Here is an 18,715-nt window from a genome sequence, read left to right on the forward strand (position 1 = left end):
AGATGAAGAATGCAAATGAACGGCTCCGAGCTGAATTGTAAGACTAATTGACTGTGAATTATTAAGTGATGGAAGAAGTCTTTCTTATCAAGTAAGCTGGAAAGTATTGAAATTGTGTTAATCTGATTGCAGGTATTCCTTTCAGGAACAATATGCTAACTGTGAAAAGTCACTGCTTGAAGAGAGCCAGAAATGTGAGAGAAAAATCTGTTTTTTCTATTTTGAACTCTGATAATTTTTTACTTACATTGTTGACTTTTAACCAACCATGCTAGGATAAATTCTGGTGCATCAAAACTTTTTTTAAGGTGACTACTCCCTGCACTGAATCAATATTGGACAACACTAAATATTTTGACAACAGATTTAATTGGTTGATTTTTCTCATATTCCAATCTACAGTGTTTGGATACAATGTGTCTTCTATTGGCGAGAAGGTTGAAACTTTATGTTTTTAGCTTGGACCTTCTCTATGAATTTAAGAAAAGAACCATGCCTTTTAAAGAAAAATGTCTTGTCATGCTCCAAGGCAAGTACATTCTACTACTACTATTATAAATGTACTGACCCAATTTTTTTTGCCTTGTCAGCACTGGCACAGTTGATTTGAATGCATCTTGGGAACTCCTTTGTGGTTGTGAAACCTAGTTATATGACTCTCAAATTATTTCCTAGATGTATAACTGAAAAAGTTTCTGCAACTTCTGGGCACTCTTATTGATGAATTCAATGCCTTCGTGCTTTCGCCTCAGCTCCCAAACTTGAATCACTTGCAGATTGGTTGCTTTATATATGCCAAAACTCTGTTAAAGGTGATTCTCGAGAGTTGACATGGCTTACATGCCTTGATGAAATACTATGAGCAATTGGACCACCTAAAGGAAATGAAAAGGAGAAAAAACATGAGGAACATACACCTTTTAGACCAACTGACATGAAACTGTGGACTAGTATATAAATTAGATTTATATTAATGGCTTTTGAACTTTATCATAGTTGAAGTTCTCATTCTGCATTTGTTTATCTTCTGGAATTTGATGGTTCTTCTACTCTTTAATTAATGCACTTTCTAAGGTTGTCCTTGTTGAACCTTTTTAGTGCTTAGTTGATACTTGCACAGCGTTGGATCTTTTCAGTTTTCCCTTGTGTATGTTGTCAAATATGAGAAATTTTGAACTCCCAGTCTGACTAAACTCCATTGCTATCCACAATAATCAACATCATAGCTAACTGCTACAATGTAACTACTGTGCACCACAGATCAATGTGTTTGTGGTTTAACAGATATAACCATTGTACTCTTGACCTTCATGTTTGTTGCAATTTCCTTACTTGGCAATCAACTTCATATCTTGGAATCATCATGATTGTGTATGTCAATGTTTTGTCAAGGAACTATAAGGAACTCTCTTTGCTTTTTACTGTGATATATATTTTACATATGATTGTGACATGGAAAGTTCTTATTCCCCCCACCCCCACTCACTCTCAGAGTTTGACATTTATGATTAAAAAATGTAAATTTTATTCACAGCCAAAGAGCTCTCTGATGAAGTTGGAAGACTCCAGAATCTTTTATTGAGGAAAAATGACACAAGTGACAAATCACTGATGTCATCACCTTGTTCAATAGCTGGAGTAATGTCCACAGAAATACCTAAGAGCTTACCAAGACAGAAAACACCAGACTTATGTGAGGAAATCAGCCCCATTCAAAATAAAGAAGCAGCTACCCTTACCTATGATAGCCACAAAGTAGAGACTAAGGTGGTGAGTAAATGCTATTGGTCTACACCATCATTTCTTCTCACGTTTGTAAATTTAAGCTTGAATAGTTTGATTTTGGAATCAGTTTTTTGCATCTCATTAATTCTTGGTTTGGATATTTTCAGCCAGATTGTTGCAGAAGAAACATGGGCAGTTCAAGTATGTATCGGCGGATATAACTTGCTGTTGGATTTTCTTGAAGCATTTTGCTATAGTTTTATTCTACTTTGCAGGTGATGCTTCAGAAGATTGCTGCAATTGCGTTTTCCAGACTCTTATGAAGCTCTTGGTTGGCATGGATTTTTCTGTCAATAGTCAAACTGAAAGTCTTTGTCTTTTAGTTGTTCACAAAATGAGTGGTAATATTTCCTTGACTTAGTTGTTCACAAAAAATTAGTTTTTTCTGAGATTGTGTCCCTTCTTTATATATTTCCCACAGAGTGTCCCTAATTTCAGGGGCAGACCAAAATGCCTTGGAAAAGTAGCCCACATTTTACCCATTGAAATAGTTGGACCGGATCAGTTCAAGAGAAAAAAAAACTTGGTTTGTGCTTGCACTAACTTTTAATGAGTGTAATAACATACATGATCTGACCTTATCTTATATGAATCCAAAGCTTATACGAAGTTATTAAAAAATGTTTTTATATGATAATTAATACAAAAAACCATAGTCATGGGGAGTTTGTCAATGTAAATGGTGATTATTTAATTCAAAATTTACGTATTGGAGTTTATGCCGCTTGTTATCTGACAGTTGTTAGACATAAGGATGTGTTTGTTAATGATGATTCTTTTAACTTATAGAAGCTAACATCACTCTGCATACGCTGATGTCATAAAAGCTTGCGCCTTTCTTGCTTATTTGATATATGCCTCTTGCCTTGTATTCTGATAGTGAATTGTTTGTGATCTTTGATTTTCTTGGTTATCTTTACTTTATCATGATAAACAGAATATTATTGTAAGGGTGTGCTAGCGATTTTCACCCATGAAATTCTAATATTTTGACCATATTGTTTTATATAATCTGGAATATTGCCTGTGGGGCTGACTTATTACTAATTTGGTCTACCTGTTTGCAGGTTACAGTTTTAGCTTAACATGGATGCCACGTGATGGTGGAGAAGGTGAGTTGATGTATCGTGTTTCTTCACTGGGGACACTGGAGAGGGTAGCTTTGGATTGGATGAAGGAGGACATGATATTTAGCACAGCCATGTGTCGTGTTTTCTTTGAGCGGGTAACACGAGTCACCGGGCGTTCTTGATTCGATATTTGATGTGCTACACACGAAAAAAGGATGGAGGGTCCAAAAGCATCACCATAATCCAAACACATGGAGGGTTCAAGAAATCTGCATCAGCAACTCTTCAGTAAGTTGCTTTTGTTGGATTCTCCTTGAAGAACTTGTATCTTACTGTCCATGCCAAACAAGTCAATCTTTTTCTTGCTTCACTTGTCTTCAAACTTATTTATTGCCCTCTTTAGCTGATGCTTCATCCTCATAATGTGGTCTGTTTGGTTGAACATGAATGCTATGTTCTCTGATTAAAAGGATGCAAAATTGTTTAGCTTGATGGAGAGAGATCTATTTGTGGCTATGCTGTTGCAGTTTTACTGTTAGATATGTGGATGTTCTTTGAGGCTTCAGTCTTAGCCAAACTCGACCAGTTGTCGGGTTTGGACTCTTATCTTAACTCGACGCATCCACATTTGGATTAATTTATCTAAGTGTGGGTTGGCTCGAGTTACCTTCGTATGGATTATTATACTTGCTGTGTGATGGCACGTGAAGGAATAAAAAGACTTGTTTTTAATGCAGCATCTGGTTGTTCTACTGGGTTGTGAATTTGAAGCCAATCAAGATTCTAATCTGGACTGTCGATTTAGGGTTAATGGAGGTCCTATTTTGTGCTTTGTTTTAGACTAATATCAGGAATTGTTCAACCCACCCAATTTAGGATGTGTCGAACCCAACAAAAATTAAATTAGGTCAAGATGTGATGTGTAAGTTAATCTTAATTATGAGTTGTGTCAGCCAAATGTTGAGTCATATTTGGTACTCGTCTCAAACCAGTGTCAAGAAATGTTGAACACATACTTAAGTTAGTCTGAATTATGAGTTATCGACCAAATGTCAACTCCTTCAAAATTGAATGTTATAGAGTTTTAAGAGTTTTAGGGAGTTGGGGAACGCACCTAGTGGGCCTTTTATAGTGAGATTTTAGGATCATTATGGTCAAAGATGCGTCTTAATATCGGAGATGATTACACATCTTTTATGGTTTTGGGTGAGATTGCATTGTGTCAAATCTCGAGAACATGCAACGATTGTAATGTTTAAGGAATGTGTGTTAGTAACATGACATTAGGGTGGTGACCACGTGATCTTGAGGTGTGTAGTATTAGGATGTCAGCTATGTGATGCCAATGTGTTCATCGTATTGTCGTGCACTTAGTTGGTTTTGTCGTGTGATATCCTTACATATTCGTTTACAAATGATCAACCTCCTATGATCCTTTAAGGACATACAAAAGAGAAGACGTGTTAGATGAAGCATTTAACTTGAGATTCCACAAGCAATCAATTTAGTGAACACTTTATATGCAATGCAAATTATAAGTATAAACTTCGTAAGCTCTGAACGATCGCATAACAGAGGGTCCAAGGTGGTTAGCCATAGTCAAAAGTCCCCATAAGTGCCCATATGATACTACTATGGAATAAGGTAGCGAACCACCTTAAACATTATCCTAAAAACCTATCCAGCCATGTGCCACCTGGGTAGCTCCTAAATGCTATGTTAGCTTACACTCTATACCACTTTGAAGAGCTAAAAAACCCTCAAAATGGCTACTTGGACGGTTTGTTTCTAAATAGTTTTGCCTCTACACAATGACTGCACACAACTTGCGTTTACAAGTCTGAAACAATCACAAAAGCTAACCAAAATGGGATTACCAAGTCTATTGTAAGCTCTCTACATGTAGTGTAAAGTATGAATAAAACTAAAAGAAACAAACATGCACGAGCATTACATCAAACACCTTATTTACAGCTTTGACTATGACATTCTCCCCCACTTATTCATTCGATATCCTTATCGAAGCTTTTACAGACGCTACATCTCTCCGCTTTTACTAGATCTTTTATCTTCTGCTCTACTTGCAATATGCCTCTTGGCTCTCAATTGCTTTATGTCGTTGTTGTTGAGTAGTCGAACTTTAATCCACTATGTTACTTTAACTTGTCAATGACTCTGACTCTGGTGTGAGGTTAGTGGGGTTGTGTTAATCTTTATTGGTTCCTACGAATCATTCAGATGAGAACAAAAATATTCTTTGTTATGCACTAGTCTCTCAACCGTATCACACCGCTTAAATTGGGTGAATGCTTATTAGAACTTTAATGAGCATCGCCTTATAGACTTTGAACTTTTTTAAGTCTTTCCTTTGCAAAATTTACCCATCGATTCCTCTTTCACTTAGTTGACGCCTTCAAGTAAGTTCACATCACTTCCACTTTCGATTGACATTCTGTTGAGAAATAAAGTAGATAGTCTACTCTTAGTAGCATCGATCATCATTAATGAGAATTTGATGACTATTGTCTTCCATTATGTTTCTTTAAAGGATCTTTAAATATATTTAAAGCTCCTTTGTTGGGTAAATGAGAGAACTAGAGTACTTGATCTCCTTAGGACAGTCATAGACAGTCCATCGTCCACATACAAGCCATTGTATGAGTATTGAATTCTTTAAGTTAGCAATTCTTCTCACCTCTAATAGCTTTGCGTAACTCTTTCAATCATCGAGCAACCTATCCCTCATTGCACAATCTCATCCTTTGTCAAGCATCTCGCTTGCTTTGAGCATCGTTAAATTTGGTTGCCAACATCAAGCCATAGCTCAAACTTAAACATCCCAACCTTTGTGCTTTATGTGTTTTTCCTAACTCGTTTATCCTTATGGTGTCTCTCATGCGAAGGGTTAGTTATTTCTCTAAATGTCGATCTTGGATGCCCGCTCCTTTGAGCGTCTCCTTTCCCTATATCTCAATGCTTGTTTTCCTCAAATGATAGCGCGTATTGGTAGCCCTCAATGCAACCTTGTTAGGTTCCCCACGTTTGCATGCTAAGTGTTTCTAAATATACTTGTCTTGATTTGATATCATTTATCATGGGCTTAGTTGGTTTTGCCAAATTCGTGCGATACCCTTGCATGTCCGTCCACAAAGGGTCAACCTCCCTAAAACCTAATATGGTCCCTTAAATACCTATAAAAAAGAAGACGGGTTAGAGGAAACATTTAACTCAGGATCCCACAAGTAGTCATTTCAACAAACACTTGATAGACAATATAAATTACAAATATAGACTTCGTAAACTCTGAATGATCATGCGACAAAGGATCCAAAGTGGTCAGTCACAGTCAAAAGTCTCCATAAGTGCCTACATGATACTATTATGGAGTAAGACAACCAACTAGCCCTAGACACTACCCTAAAGGTCATCTAGCCATATGCCATCGGGGTAGCTCTTGGTTGCTATGTTGGCTGATATTCTACACCATTTTACGTAGCTAGAAAACCCTTAAAACGATTGCCTGGATGGCTTATTTCTAGGCAATTTTGCCTCTACATGGTAACTGCACACAACCTGCATTTACAAGGTTGAAACGACTACAAAAGCCAATCAAAATGGTACTTCCAAGCCTATTACAAATCCTCTATATGCTTTGTAAAGTATGAATAAAACTGAAAGATACGGACATACATGAGCATTACATCGAGCATCTTGCTTATAGCTTTATTTGTGATAATATGATATCGATATTTTGATAACATAACGCTAGAGTATCGATCATGTGGTGCCCAAGTATCCACCACGTGACGTTGAGGTTTTGGCAACATAGTGTAAGGGTGTTGACCGTGTGGTATCTAGGTGTCCATCGAGTGACATTAGTGTATTGTCCACATAGCAAGTAGATATTGACCCCAGGTAGCAAGACATAAATAGATTGATTACAAATCTTGATCAAAGAAAAAAGAATATCGTTGTTGATATGAATTAAACTAAATTTATTATATTTTGTGAAGATAATATCAATTTCATTTCATGGCGCTAGAGTGCTACTAGACATGTGATGTCCAGATAGATGCCCACCACATGACATCAAGATATTAGCTATATGATATCGAGATGTCAATCACGTAACGGTGATCATATGCTTTGCTGCCCAAGTTTTCCACCACATGACATCAGAATTTTCGATCAAATAATATCAAGGCATAAATCATGTGATGTCGGGATGTCCATCTCTAAGCATTAACAAATAGTTGTCGATCATATTATCATCCTCACAGGGTAAGGAATAAAAAGAAACCCAATAATAAATCTTGAAAACAAAAAAGATTGAAGTTGATGATATGATTTAAAACTCACATTCATTATATTTTGTGAAAACAGTGCCGGTGGGTACATTATGAGTGCTCCTCCATTGAGTTGTCCATCAAAGAAAAATTCTTAGCAGGGTGCGGTTCTGAAAATTAATTCTTCGGTCAATTGCAACATGAATCATTCACACACTGCAATTAATTTAACAGGGATATATGGAACATTATGAAAACACCCCGGCGCTGCACAACAACTTCTTGTCAACTTTACTACATTTCTACACCTTTTTCACAATTTTTCACTTGAGTTTGGTGCCACTGCCAACCAACACTTAGCAACTAAACAACACTACAGCTAACAGCTGCTTTTTAAGTTCTTCTATACAGAGAGCAGGACAGGTTGCTTCCCACACTGGCTGGCAACCACCGAATGCCTCTCAACGAGGCTGCTGGATGACATGGTGGGGGCCGCACCTCGGGCTCAGGCGCTGCGCAGGTTTCTCCCGATGCTTTGTTGGTTCCAAGATCGATCTACTTCCATTCTTCGGAGATTCTACGCCCAGGCTCCTTGCCACTGCCTCTGCATCACTCAGAATACCTGTCCCAAAAGAACACAATAGCGGCTATCGGACATGATCGTTTATGATTTATCACATTATGGATGAGATGCGGTCAATTACCGTTACCAATTCTTTCTTTCTTCAGGGCCATGGAAATTTGGTATCCAGCTGCATCATCATGCTCCGTCTCGAGAATGGATGACTCATCACCGATGCCAAGATCAAAGGAGTCTGGCAGCAGGTTTATGACATCCTCATCATCATCAGCAGCATCAAAGGTTTCTTGATCTTGGTGCTGATGGAGCCAATGTTCACGGAACCATGTGGTGGTCTTCACCAACTCCCACCACTCTGCTGAAAAATCTTCCACTTGTTGAAATGCCATCGGGATGAAGAGTGGAGCATCGGGGTTCAACATCGATTTTCCAGTTGCTCCCGATGACGCTGCCATTGTACTCATTGTCTCCCAGTCGTTGCTTCCTTTCTGACTACAAGCATGATGAAATTAGATAATCTAGAAGGTCTTACCGGACAATAAAAATGCTTCTCTAGACAACGATGCCACTCAAAATAAAGCCATTGCAATCATTTCATGCTTGCCGATACCTTTTCATCTACCCTTTAGTTATTGATCTAAATACTAACAAACATAAGCGATCTAGGTTTTGGGAAATTATGCACATTATCTGTTCATTTCTCCCGACGACATGAATAATGGATGAATTCAACTGCTGTGGTCCTTCTTCTTTATCAGTACAATTATTCAATACATTCATACTCTGAGACCAAGTTTAAGATCATCAAAATTTGGAGGGAGAAACAACAGCCGAAGCAGCTCATGTTACCTTAGATAGTATGAAGTTATAATCATGTTAATTTACTAATACCAAACAAACAACACTTAATCTAATCTGCACCCATAAATCATATAAAAAAAATGCTACCATGCTATAAGTTCTATCTTATGGTGCCTAATGTGGACTAATGAATAAATTATGTAGAAATGGATCAACTGAATAAACGCTTAAGAGTCAAAAATAAAAAGTCAAAGGAGAAATATAACATTTGATGTTTTTCAAAACAATTTAACTGACTACACAGGATTTTGCTACTGAAAAATGGAGTCAAGCTGCAAAGTAGGAAATATATTCTCAATACAGCTATTATATTTAGAAGCAATTGGAAAAGAAATTATGAATGAGAACGCAGCATCTTAACCCTACAAGTAAAACCTTTTGAGCTCACATAGCAGACAATCGATTGATCTCTAGCAAGTTCTGGAAACTCTCAAGCAAATGACTTGAAAAATTCTAACATAGAATAGAGTGTTTTTGCATTAATCAAAATATGCATAATACGATGAAAAACTAAAATGCGTAATAGATGCCTAACATGAGATTGGAAAAGCATTCAGATTCATCAAAAAGATCAATATCAACCACTAAAACAAGAAAAAAGGGATCTAAAAGAACCTACATGAATGATCCGGTCTTCGATTTTAGGTTTTAAGGACTATAAAAATCCATCAACTAATTGAATAAAGTAGACGAAAACGAAGAAAATTAAGGTAATTGACACATAAGCACAAGATCCATGGACAACAAAGTCTAGCTAATGAAATTTGACAATCTTGGTCTATTTTGCCCACCATAACAAACAGCAAAAAAATTTAATCCAAGCTGCCCTTCCAAAATTTCAAATCAAAAGATGCACAAATTTGGTTGCGTCAATCGAGAATTTGAACTCGATAATGAGAAGTATAATTGGCGAATCTAGCTAGGGTAGAAAACAGCGTTTAAGTTTCCGGATCTTATTTTCGAGGGCAAAGCCACCATCTATCTGAATCTGCCCTAAAACTGATGGCCATATCAGGGTTCAAATCAACGGGACGGCCCCTACAAACAAATCAATTCAGAGATATGCAAAGATCTCCCACATCCTCATGGAAGAAGCAGCATCGAGATCAGATCGTCCAGACCCAACAATTATCACAAAATTGGGGGATCACATCGACAGAGAATGATCGATGATTCAGATCACACGATTCTTCTGGATTTTATGACAGATCGAGAGATAACTGCAGCTAAACCATGGATATAACACACCGATTCAAATAACATATATCGTTTACCTTTTCAGATCTACTGCTCAAAACATCCGAAGACTTCGATGGGGCGTCAGAAGAGGGCCAAAAGAGAGCTGTTATTATTGGTGGGGTTTGATGCGGGTAGAACCGAAGCGATGTTTGGGTTATCGCTTTATAGAGCCACGATGGGTTGCCCGAACCACCACCGGCTCCGATTAGTCCGAAGCAACGGCTTTTCGGTGACGAAGCGTCAACTCCGTTATTTTTCGCTTCTTTTATTTTCGGAAATGTGTTCCCAATCCGTCTACCGCCTTCTACTCGACTCTGACTTATGATTCGCTGGAGAAGTGGCTCCCGCAACGGTTCTAACCTGGGACCCACTATTTCCTCTACTCACGTGACAGGTATAGTGGGGGCTTAACAAACGGGTACAGACGTCATTTTTTCTTTATTAGATTAGCCCGCATGTACGGATGACCTTAAACTTTCTATTATTATTATTATTATTATTAGTTTAATACTATTTGTTTCACATTGTTGGGTACTACGTCAGCAAATGTCTCTCGATTTCTTGTGGTGGGGTCTCTCGATGTCTTTTCGTTAGTGGATCCAATCCTTACTTCGGATTAGTAAGCTTATAGGTTTCGGATTTGTATGGCGGATCCGATCCGACGTATACCATCTTAGTGTATGGACATAACATGTCTAGCACAGCCACATAAATACATGTAAAAGATCTACCCGGTCTCGAAACCTCTCTCTGCCTCGGATGGCTTCTTCGTCCTTCCCTCCCTCCGCTTGGGGTTTCGCTCCCACCCAACTCAACTCTTCCTCGGCCAAGCCCGCCGTCCTCCTCTTCCGGACGAGGCCCTTCTCTTCCTTTACGCCAAACCGCGCCTCTTCCGCCGACCAAAACTCGCAAGAAGAGGGGGCGCCCCCCGACCCCGTGAAGCTCGCCTTCGCCAAAGCCAAAGCTTACCAGAAAGACAAGAAATCGGCCCCGATCGCGGAACCCGAGCCTCCTCCCAGCCCCAGTGCTGGAATCGAGGGGGTTGGTGATGACTCTCCCCCCGAGGTCCCCTCGGCGGTGAAACTCGCGATGGAGAGAGCTAAAGAGTACAAGAAGGGCAAAGGAGCTCCGGGTATGGATTCTACGTTTCTGATGGTTCGAATGACATCGATATGAGAATTTTGATGTTTTTGGTTTGTTTCTCTTAATTCTTTGTTTTCTTCGGGAAATTAAAAGCAATGGTGAGAATCAACTTTGATCTTTCTTCTACTGTACCTACATGTTTCCTTAAAGAGATTTGTTTGCTTCCAATCTGAACTTCTCAACCTCTTGATGTCTTTGGCTAATTAACTATTGTGGAACTAGTGTGAAAGGATAGATTTAAATTGAAGATTTAACTTATACAAGAGAAAACCTTTCCCGGTCTCTCCTGATGGGTGCATTGTAAGACTGAACTGTGGACTGGAATCAAGAAAGAGTCTCTTTTTTTTTTTTTTTTGAAATTTTCCTGTCTATCTAATGTTTTTTTGTGGCTGAGTTATTTTAAAGTAGAATATTTTATTCTCAAGAGTGCCAAAGGAATTGTATAATGATTTACTCTTAGAAAGCTCAGATATTGTTCTGCTAATTTGCTGGACTTATATTTCTCTTTCAATCGGTAGGGCCACAAAAGATGAGCTTACCATACTCAAGAGAGCTACTTGAAGAGAAAAGTAAGAAGAGAGAGTTGAAAGTATCTAGTGTTGACTTTTTGGGGCTTGATTTTGCGGAGAAAAAAACATATAGAGGAAGGCCACCTGGCTTGAATCCGGTTGTAGAACCAATTTCAGAAGGAGATTTGCCTGAAGTGGAGCTTATTGTTGGGGATCCCAGCAAGTTTGGAGAGTCAACCCCTTCAGTGACTGTGAATCCAGAAGAGAATGATGATAACATGGTATTTTATAAGCCCAAGGTTTCTACATGGGGAGTCTTCCCAAGGCCCAGCAACATTTCTAAGACGGTATAATGTCCATGTGCTCTTCAGTTGCCAGTTAAGTAGTTTGTGTCTCTTAATGCTATTTTTCTATACTTGTCTTTCGTTGGTTGTTGATCAATGTGTACACCAATACTCCTTAGTTGCAAGCTATAATACTGTTCACGTAATTGTAACTTGTGGCTGTACCAATTTAGGTTGTGAAATCAATTATCAGAAAATGATCACCCATTAAAATTAGGTAACTTGACCAGGTGAGATATGTGAAACAATTTGGAGATGGATATGCTTCTCTAACCCCATGGTACTAGCTAAGGCCTTAAATTTTAGTAATATGTTTCCTGCATTAGTTCTAACTTGTGGGAAAAATCATCTTGAAGCTTTCCTAAATTGTTGAGTTACAATTTCTATTTTTACAAATGTAAGTCCAAATTTTGAGCAGGTATCAGTCTAATTCACAGACCTATGTATGTTACAGTGGTCATTTGGTCTGCATTAATATTATCCAGTTGTAATTGTACACTTTAAGCAGGTTATAGTAAATGTAACGTGATTAGTGAGTAATGATAGGAACTCATCTGCTTACTCTTTAGTGCTCGGTCAACCTAGGCCAATCCGCATTGTTGCATGAAAAGGGAATGCCCCCAAAGGATACAAACACATGACTGGACATAAATCCGGTTAGGAAGAGAAAGATAAGAGAAAAGAGGAAAATACGAGCTGGAAGAGACGTCATTTCTCAATCTTAAACTAGCTTTAAAAATAATATACAATAATTTTGAAAATAAATATTTGTATATAATCAGTTTTGGGTCTTCTAGACAGATTCCTATACTTCTATCTCGGATTTGAATTTTTCTCAATCCTGTATCTATATCTTGAATTTGATCTTACGATCCATATATGTACTCACCACCCATATCCGAGTGACAGACTTTTAATGCTCAATTACTGATGATGTCTGAATTGGATCATCCATCCAAGGTGTGATTGGAATCGACGTGATTAATTCCTTGTACGGAATGCATCACAGACTTTCAGAATGGAACTAAGCTGGACGAGTCCAGTGTGGATGCTGAGATGGGTATACTAATCTGGTAAACCCGCAAGACAAAGGGGGCATGGGAATGTGCTCGATGGGATCCTCTAATGCTAAGTTAGAAAGCGTTCAAGTTGGGTATTAGAATGAAGTGGAGAAATAGAGCATAAGAACTGAAGATTTCTTTTCCTGTGTAAGGAACCTCCTTTTATAGCATTAGAATAGTAATAACTGAGTCACTAAAGAAGATACTCTGGATCTGTGCATTTATAGAAAATATTCCATCTTGATTTGGTGGTTGATGTGGCAACTGAGTTCGTCGAGTGCAATGGGCCTACCATGTTAACATCCTGCATGGCTCCCAACTCCACGTGTCAATATCAGTTGATTGGGGGTAGGTTTATTTTTCCACATGCGATGCAAGTGCAGGTAGTTTCACATCGACGATGGGAAGGGATGATGTTTTAACTTGGAATGGACTACCAATACCATTCTAAATGTGACCTTGAGGATGATTGACCTGGAGAAAGTGTAAGCCTAACGACTTGGGCATCTTATCCTCTTCCTCGGCCATCAAGAAGATGGATGGGGCTTGTCTTGTCCAAGTTAGAAAGTCCTAGCTCCAGAGGGCGAGCTCTTGCTGTTCTCTCTCTTCTTGGTATTGATCGAGGAGCTTTCGACCTCTCTTCATTATTGCAGATATGTTCACCAAGTTAAAAGCTGCTAGCAAAGGAAAGGGTGATCGGTGATCCATGATGCATGTACCGTAGTGCAAGAGAAGCCCCTGTTATCTAATTATTAGTAATAGTTCGATAACCAATGTGGCAATCATGGTTTGTTTTGGCTTAAATAGCGGGAACTGATCAATTTTCAGCCATTTTAGAGCAGAAAACTGGACTGGAGCTTGTTTTGGCTTGGCTTCAAGCAAGTTTGGCATGTTTGTACCCAAACAAGAGATGATAGCATTGCCTATGTGTACCATGGTGATCTTCTGGATGAGCAAACAATAAAAATAAGTGTCGATACCATTGATGTGAAATTTGTCTTGGGAAGGAGTTGTTTTTAAGAAGTGGATGGGTCTTGTTCTTAGCAACCAATGGATCTAACATGAAGCACACTTCACTTCTGGGAATTAGCTGATCTTAAAAGTTAAAGGATCTGACATGGAAAATGCTTGCATGTATGTCAGAGACCCAAGAAAGTAGATGGTCAACAGGTCAGAGTTCCTGGATCTATTGACAGTTTTTTGTCAATACATCCCCTTTTCATGTTGGTGAAAAACTAAAATATTTTGTATAATGCTTATTTGCTAGTAAATAGCAATTTGTCTGGAAAGGTGAACTACTTTTATAATGCTGGCAAGCTTTTTCATGGAATCTTGTTACATAGGTTGATCGGAAATGGACCAAGGAAAATCTTTCTATCCGAAGAATTTTTTTTTACAATTTTCTTATTGGAAAATGATTTCTTAATATAATCATTTAGGATAGTGATAGACTTATACTAGTTGTTGCTTTTAATATATTTTGGTATGTCATCTGGTAATGCAAATGGATGAAATAGCATATTCTAATGAGTAATGATTACTGTTGTATTAGTACATACACTATACAATCATAAGACATATTTATGAGTTAAGTGGTAGATGTGTGCAGTCTGGTTATCTATTGAAGTCATCTTTTGATGATTGGTTTTCTTTCTTCTCTTCTTTATCAAAAGGAAAACAAGGAAAGGGGCTCCTCCCATGATTTAACCATGCATAGAACAATTCTAAATCTCAAGTAGTTTGTCTCTTGATTCTTCTGCTCCCTCTCTCTCACAGATAAAAATTTTATCCTATTTGTTATGACAATATAGTGTTTTGTTCATTAGAAACAGTGTTTTCTATTTACACATCGTGATCCACTTCCTGATATCCTATAAAGATTTTATTCCATATCCTTTCATATTGTTCTCTTTTGATGTTTAGTTTGGTGGAGGAAGAAATATCAAACCTGGTGAGGTGCTGGAAACTGCCGTAGGTAAAGCAGCTAAAGAAAAACGCACTAGGGAGTTATTAGCAGCCTACAAAAGTAAGATGGGCTTGATGATTGATGCTAAAACAAAAGCTGAATGTGAGAAGGTATATGTCAAAAACACTTTACTAGCATATATTTTTCCTCATAAATGAATTCCTCTGCACAATTTTCATTACATGGTACTTGACATTTTTATTACTCTTATGCAAGGTTTTAAATACCAGGTGTACCATCTAGTATGGCCTGGTATTTATTGGTCTTATAGGAGACTGATACTCAGGTCAGTTTAGAGCAGGAAAAGATGTTCATAATATATATTTTGTTGGAACAGGACAAAAAATAAAGAAGAAACTATGAAACCAGATGATATCAGTTAAAATAACTTTTCTTGTTTGTTACAAGTCAATGATTTTCATCCTTCTGTGTCAGAGCATGCCTTTGGTGATGCCAGGTGGTGAGAGGCCAAAGGTGTTGTGAAAGAGTTCTCCCAGCTCTAAACCTAATGAAATAACTAGCCCTAAACTTGAAACTACTTTGGTAGGTTTCTGGGCCAAATTGATCTAGGGAGCCAAAGAATAAGCCATTTGCTTGGGTTTGAGCAAAACAGTGTCTTGAGACACATTCAGATCTAGGTAAGTTGTTGGCTAGTAAGATATGGATGATATGCCTATAACTATCTGATAGTTGATTCCATATTGGAGGTCACAAACTTAAGTGGCTTATTGCAAAATTGTTCACTGGTTTTGGTTACAATGAGATCTTGTTATCTCACCATTTTAACTGGAGAATTTTGGTGTTACTTGACGACTTGATTTATATATAACCAATTTCCCATGCTAATTGATGTCATTTGCATGTTTGAGACTGGCTCTTACAGCTCTATTTTCTGTGAAAAAATTAATGGAAACAGAAACTTGATGTAAATGCTGTTATGCTAGTTGACTGATTATAATGCACATCATTTTACTAGAAAGTATGATATCATGAACAGTACATCAACTTGCATCGGCTGTTGCTTGAAAACCATGGTGACTCCTAAGCTATTCATGTCCAGGCTTTGAAGGAAGGTGATAAATTGATGGATCTTGGAAGGTTACGGGAAGCATTGCCTTTTTATGAAAAGATTATGAAAGATGTGGTTTTTCAGGTAATTTATCTGTAGCTATATAACCTATTTTTAGAAATTGTTTTGTGTTTGTCATGACATAATGCATAAATTTAGGTGCAATTGTCTTCATCTCTCTGAATAATAGCAGCCATTCTGCAGATTTAAACATTATAGGATTAAACATTTGATGTTTAAATATGCATTTAAATCTCAACAAAATGGCATGATTTCTGATCTTGGGCCAACCAGAGGGCTTGGCTAAAGAACCTCCTACTTGAAGCATACGATAAAATTAATTGATGGAGAAGTTTTGCAGCATTTACAGTAACTCAAGTAGTTAACTAAGAACCTTTATATGCTTGTTTATGGCTGCGATATATCATTCTACCTTACAATTTTAAAGTAGTCTTCTGCAATCATTTAAAAAGGATGCAACATCAGCTTTTAGTTTGTGCAATATTCACTATTTCTACTTGTTCAATCAAATTTTTATCATGTGATCACTATATCTTGACAATAGATATTTTTGGTCGATGTCAGTATCCATTATTTTTTTGGAGATATATATTAGTGATAAATTAAGATTTTCTAAAGCACTGGTTGGCTAAAATTGTTTGATCGGTCATAGAGATTCTAATTAGTTGTTTTACTGCTGCTTCATTAGACTACTGATCAGGAACTCATGTATACTTGGTGGATTTAATTGTAAAACACATGCCGCAACAGCAAGAAACCGAACTGTCCCAAATTAGTTGGAAATTACAATGGTTTGGGTCGACACAAGGTGTCCCACATTCAGCTGTATTAAATTGGGCTATGCTGAAGCATTCGTGCCAATACTCGCTGCTTCATATTAGCTAGGCCAATTTTTGAGGAGTTTTTTCCAGCACAAGGTGCATCCCAGTAGAGTTGTGCTGACAACATAACAAAACCCCTCATGATGGAATAGCATCCATAAAAGTACATTACAAAGGTAACCTTTTGTGTATGTTTATAAGTGTTTGTGTGTTGTAACTGGCATTGTATACATATCAGCAAAAAGTATAGAATGCATGGTAGGATGTCTTAGTGACTACATATATTGTTTGTGATATGTACTTTATTTTGTAGCATTGGGGCCACTTTGATGGATAATCATTCAATATCGATGATTTTTTCACTAATTCTGTTTTCCTTCTTCATATCATCTTAATAATGGTAATGCAGAGTGAACTTCACGGACAAGCTGCTTTGCAGTGGTCTATATGTCAAGATTCATTGAGCAGGTATGGTTGTTCGTAATGACTATGTATTTCTTTGAAATAAATGTTCATGTAGTATGCTTCTGATGATCCATTAGCTGGTTCATCTTTTGGGAATTTTGCCTTAACCTTCTCCAGCTTAACTAACTTTGACTTCTGCCTTCTGAGATATATTAAATGGCGATACTTAAAACCATATATCTTGACATATGGTTTATTGACATAAGTGGGCCTTCATTTCCAGCTGTCTTATCATATTCCTTTGACCGAAACTTTTCTGACTAGGACACAAACTAAGCTCGTTTAACGTCTGTCTAAAATGTTGACAGGCCAAATGAGGCTAGAGCAATGTATGAGAAGCTTCAGTCTCATCCGAATGTTCAAGTGAGCAAAAGAGCAAGGCAGTTTGCTTTTAGCTTTCAGGTACTGGAGATACAAAGTAATATTTGTTTAGTCTAATTTACCAATTAGTAGGTGAAAATTCCACTAGACTCCTAAATTTCCAAGTATCATATGTCCTTGTAAATATAAAGCCAGCTGGTGTTTGGATCAAATTGGTGGTATAAACTGAAAGTGACAATCAGTACCAAATAGTGTTGACGATGGAATTCTATATTCCACAGGCTATGGAAATGATGAAAGCGTCAGGCTCATCGATTCTACGGAAAACAGGTTATGAGACCTACTTTGATGCATTCGTAGAAAATAATGATGACTACAGTCCTACAAAGGAGGAACAGGAAGAGAGCACACTGCGACAAGGCCTTCCTTACATCATGTTTCTCTCATCTCCCGTTCTTTTTATAATTTTTCTCGCAGCAAGAAAATCCCTTGGGCTTTGAACAAGGTTGTTTATCTCTCTCTGATACTCTTACAGAAACATAGATATCCTTTCGCTATGGCATTATTCATTTCTAAAGGTAAATGCTCAAGGCTGAAGTGTTCTTGCAGGTGTTCCTTTTGAAGTGATGTGTCAACTTCTAGACAAGGGATGAGAATTTTTTCCACAAGGCATCAGTGAGGTAAAACACTGTCACCGAATGGATTTGTTTGGCTCCTTTAATTCAAGCATAGTTAGATTTTGTCTTGGTAAGGACAGTTGACAGTAGATTTTTACCAATTACTTTTGAGCCAGTGGAGTGAGTGCATTTTCTTTCTCAAGAAGAAGCCAAACGATGTTTGGTGAAACACAATGCCATGAGGAAGTGGCATTACATGTGAATTAACATCACAACGACCTTAAAGTAAATAATACAAAACTATAATATCGTTGATGGATCTCTCTCTTTTATCACTGGACAAGGGTAAGCGGAATCGATTAGATTCACGCTCTTTGGTCTATCGAGGTCACCGTGATTATACAGATGGTAGATGTTAGTTCTTAGACGACCTTCCTTTGATGCTAAGTTTGGTGGGGATGATAGGAACCATATTTGTCGGATCAGTAGGCAGAAATGGGCCTCAATCAATAATTTAGTCATATGGATATTGACCTAATATAATAAATCTGGAGAAA

At 37.7% G+C, this 18,715-nt stretch overlaps 3 protein-coding genes across 6 annotated transcripts in view; 2 read left to right on the plus strand and 1 right to left on the minus strand.

Moving 5' to 3' along the window:
* The window catches only part of LOC135645142 (uncharacterized), a 4,015-nt gene extending 644 nt beyond the window's left edge, over positions 1-3,371 (plus strand). Inside the window, exons 3-8 of the mRNA XM_065163238.1 lie at positions 1-37; positions 133-194; positions 1,535-1,770; positions 1,893-1,926; positions 2,001-2,126; positions 2,853-3,371. The exon at positions 1-37 is cut by the window's left edge and continues 21 nt beyond it. Of these exons, the coding sequence (XP_065019310.1) occupies positions 1-37; positions 133-194; positions 1,535-1,770; positions 1,893-1,926; positions 2,001-2,126; positions 2,853-3,037 (680 nt within the window). The 3' untranslated portion in view covers positions 3,038-3,371. The remainder of the gene's footprint in view (positions 38-132; positions 195-1,534; positions 1,771-1,892; positions 1,927-2,000; positions 2,127-2,852) is intronic.
* A 3,992-nt stretch (positions 3,372-7,363) lies between these two features.
* Positions 7,364-10,013, minus strand: LOC135644704 (protein EARLY RESPONSIVE TO DEHYDRATION 15-like). Of its 4 annotated transcripts, none has more exons than XM_065162541.1 (3): positions 9,857-10,013; positions 7,846-8,209; positions 7,364-7,763 (listed from the first exon to the last, which is right to left on the minus strand). In XM_065162541.1, exons 2-3 carry the CDS (start codon positions 8,183-8,185, stop codon positions 7,603-7,605), a joined length of 501 nt encoding a protein of 166 aa, XP_065018613.1. In that variant the 5' UTR covers positions 8,186-8,209; positions 9,857-10,013; the 3' UTR covers positions 7,364-7,602. The 4 variants fall into 4 exon arrangements, with proteins under 4 accessions (XP_065018613.1, XP_065018612.1, XP_065018611.1 ...); XM_065162540.1 differs by having other exon boundaries at positions 7,846-8,213; positions 9,857-10,011; XM_065162539.1 differs by lacking the exon at positions 9,857-10,013 and adding an exon at positions 9,662-9,816 and having other exon boundaries at positions 7,852-8,213.
* A 534-nt stretch (positions 10,014-10,547) lies between these two features.
* LOC135645838 (uncharacterized) lies at positions 10,548-18,477 on the plus strand. Its single transcript, XM_065164641.1, has 8 exons — positions 10,548-10,953; positions 11,483-11,820; positions 14,802-14,954; positions 15,905-15,997; positions 17,165-17,223; positions 17,529-17,622; positions 17,823-18,046; positions 18,151-18,477. The coding sequence occupies exons 1-7, from the start codon at positions 10,581-10,583 to the stop codon at positions 18,039-18,041; spliced, it is 1,329 nt and encodes a 442-aa protein (XP_065020713.1). The 5' UTR covers positions 10,548-10,580; the 3' UTR covers positions 18,042-18,046; positions 18,151-18,477.
* Positions 18,478-18,715: the final 238 nt, after the last annotated feature.

The sequence above is a fragment of the Musa acuminata genome, chromosome BXJ3-8 (genome assembly GCF_036884655.1).
Source record: "Musa acuminata AAA Group cultivar baxijiao chromosome BXJ3-8, Cavendish_Baxijiao_AAA, whole genome shotgun sequence".
Classification (NCBI taxonomy): Eukaryota; Viridiplantae; Streptophyta; class Magnoliopsida; order Zingiberales; family Musaceae; genus Musa; species Musa acuminata.

What these genes read in the sequence shown, in the direction of transcription:
- LOC135644704 (XM_065162538.1), bottom strand. An exon ending in GAAAGAAAGAATTGGTAACG is followed by an intron (nt 7,764 to 7,845) that starts GTAATTGACCGC and finishes CTTTTGGGACAG; the next exon opens with GTATTCTGAGTGATGCAGAG.
- LOC135645838 (XM_065164641.1), top strand. Translation starts at nt 10,581, where the DNA reads ATGGCTTCTTCGTCCTTCCCTCCCTCCGCTTGGGGTTTCGCTCCCACC. An exon ending in CCAGCAACATTTCTAAGACG is followed by an intron (nt 11,821 to 14,801) that starts GTATAATGTCCA and finishes TTTGATGTTTAG; the next exon opens with TTTGGTGGAGGAAGAAATAT. An exon ending in CAAAAGCTGAATGTGAGAAG is followed by an intron (nt 14,955 to 15,904) that starts GTATATGTCAAA and finishes ATTCATGTCCAG; the next exon opens with GCTTTGAAGGAAGGTGATAA.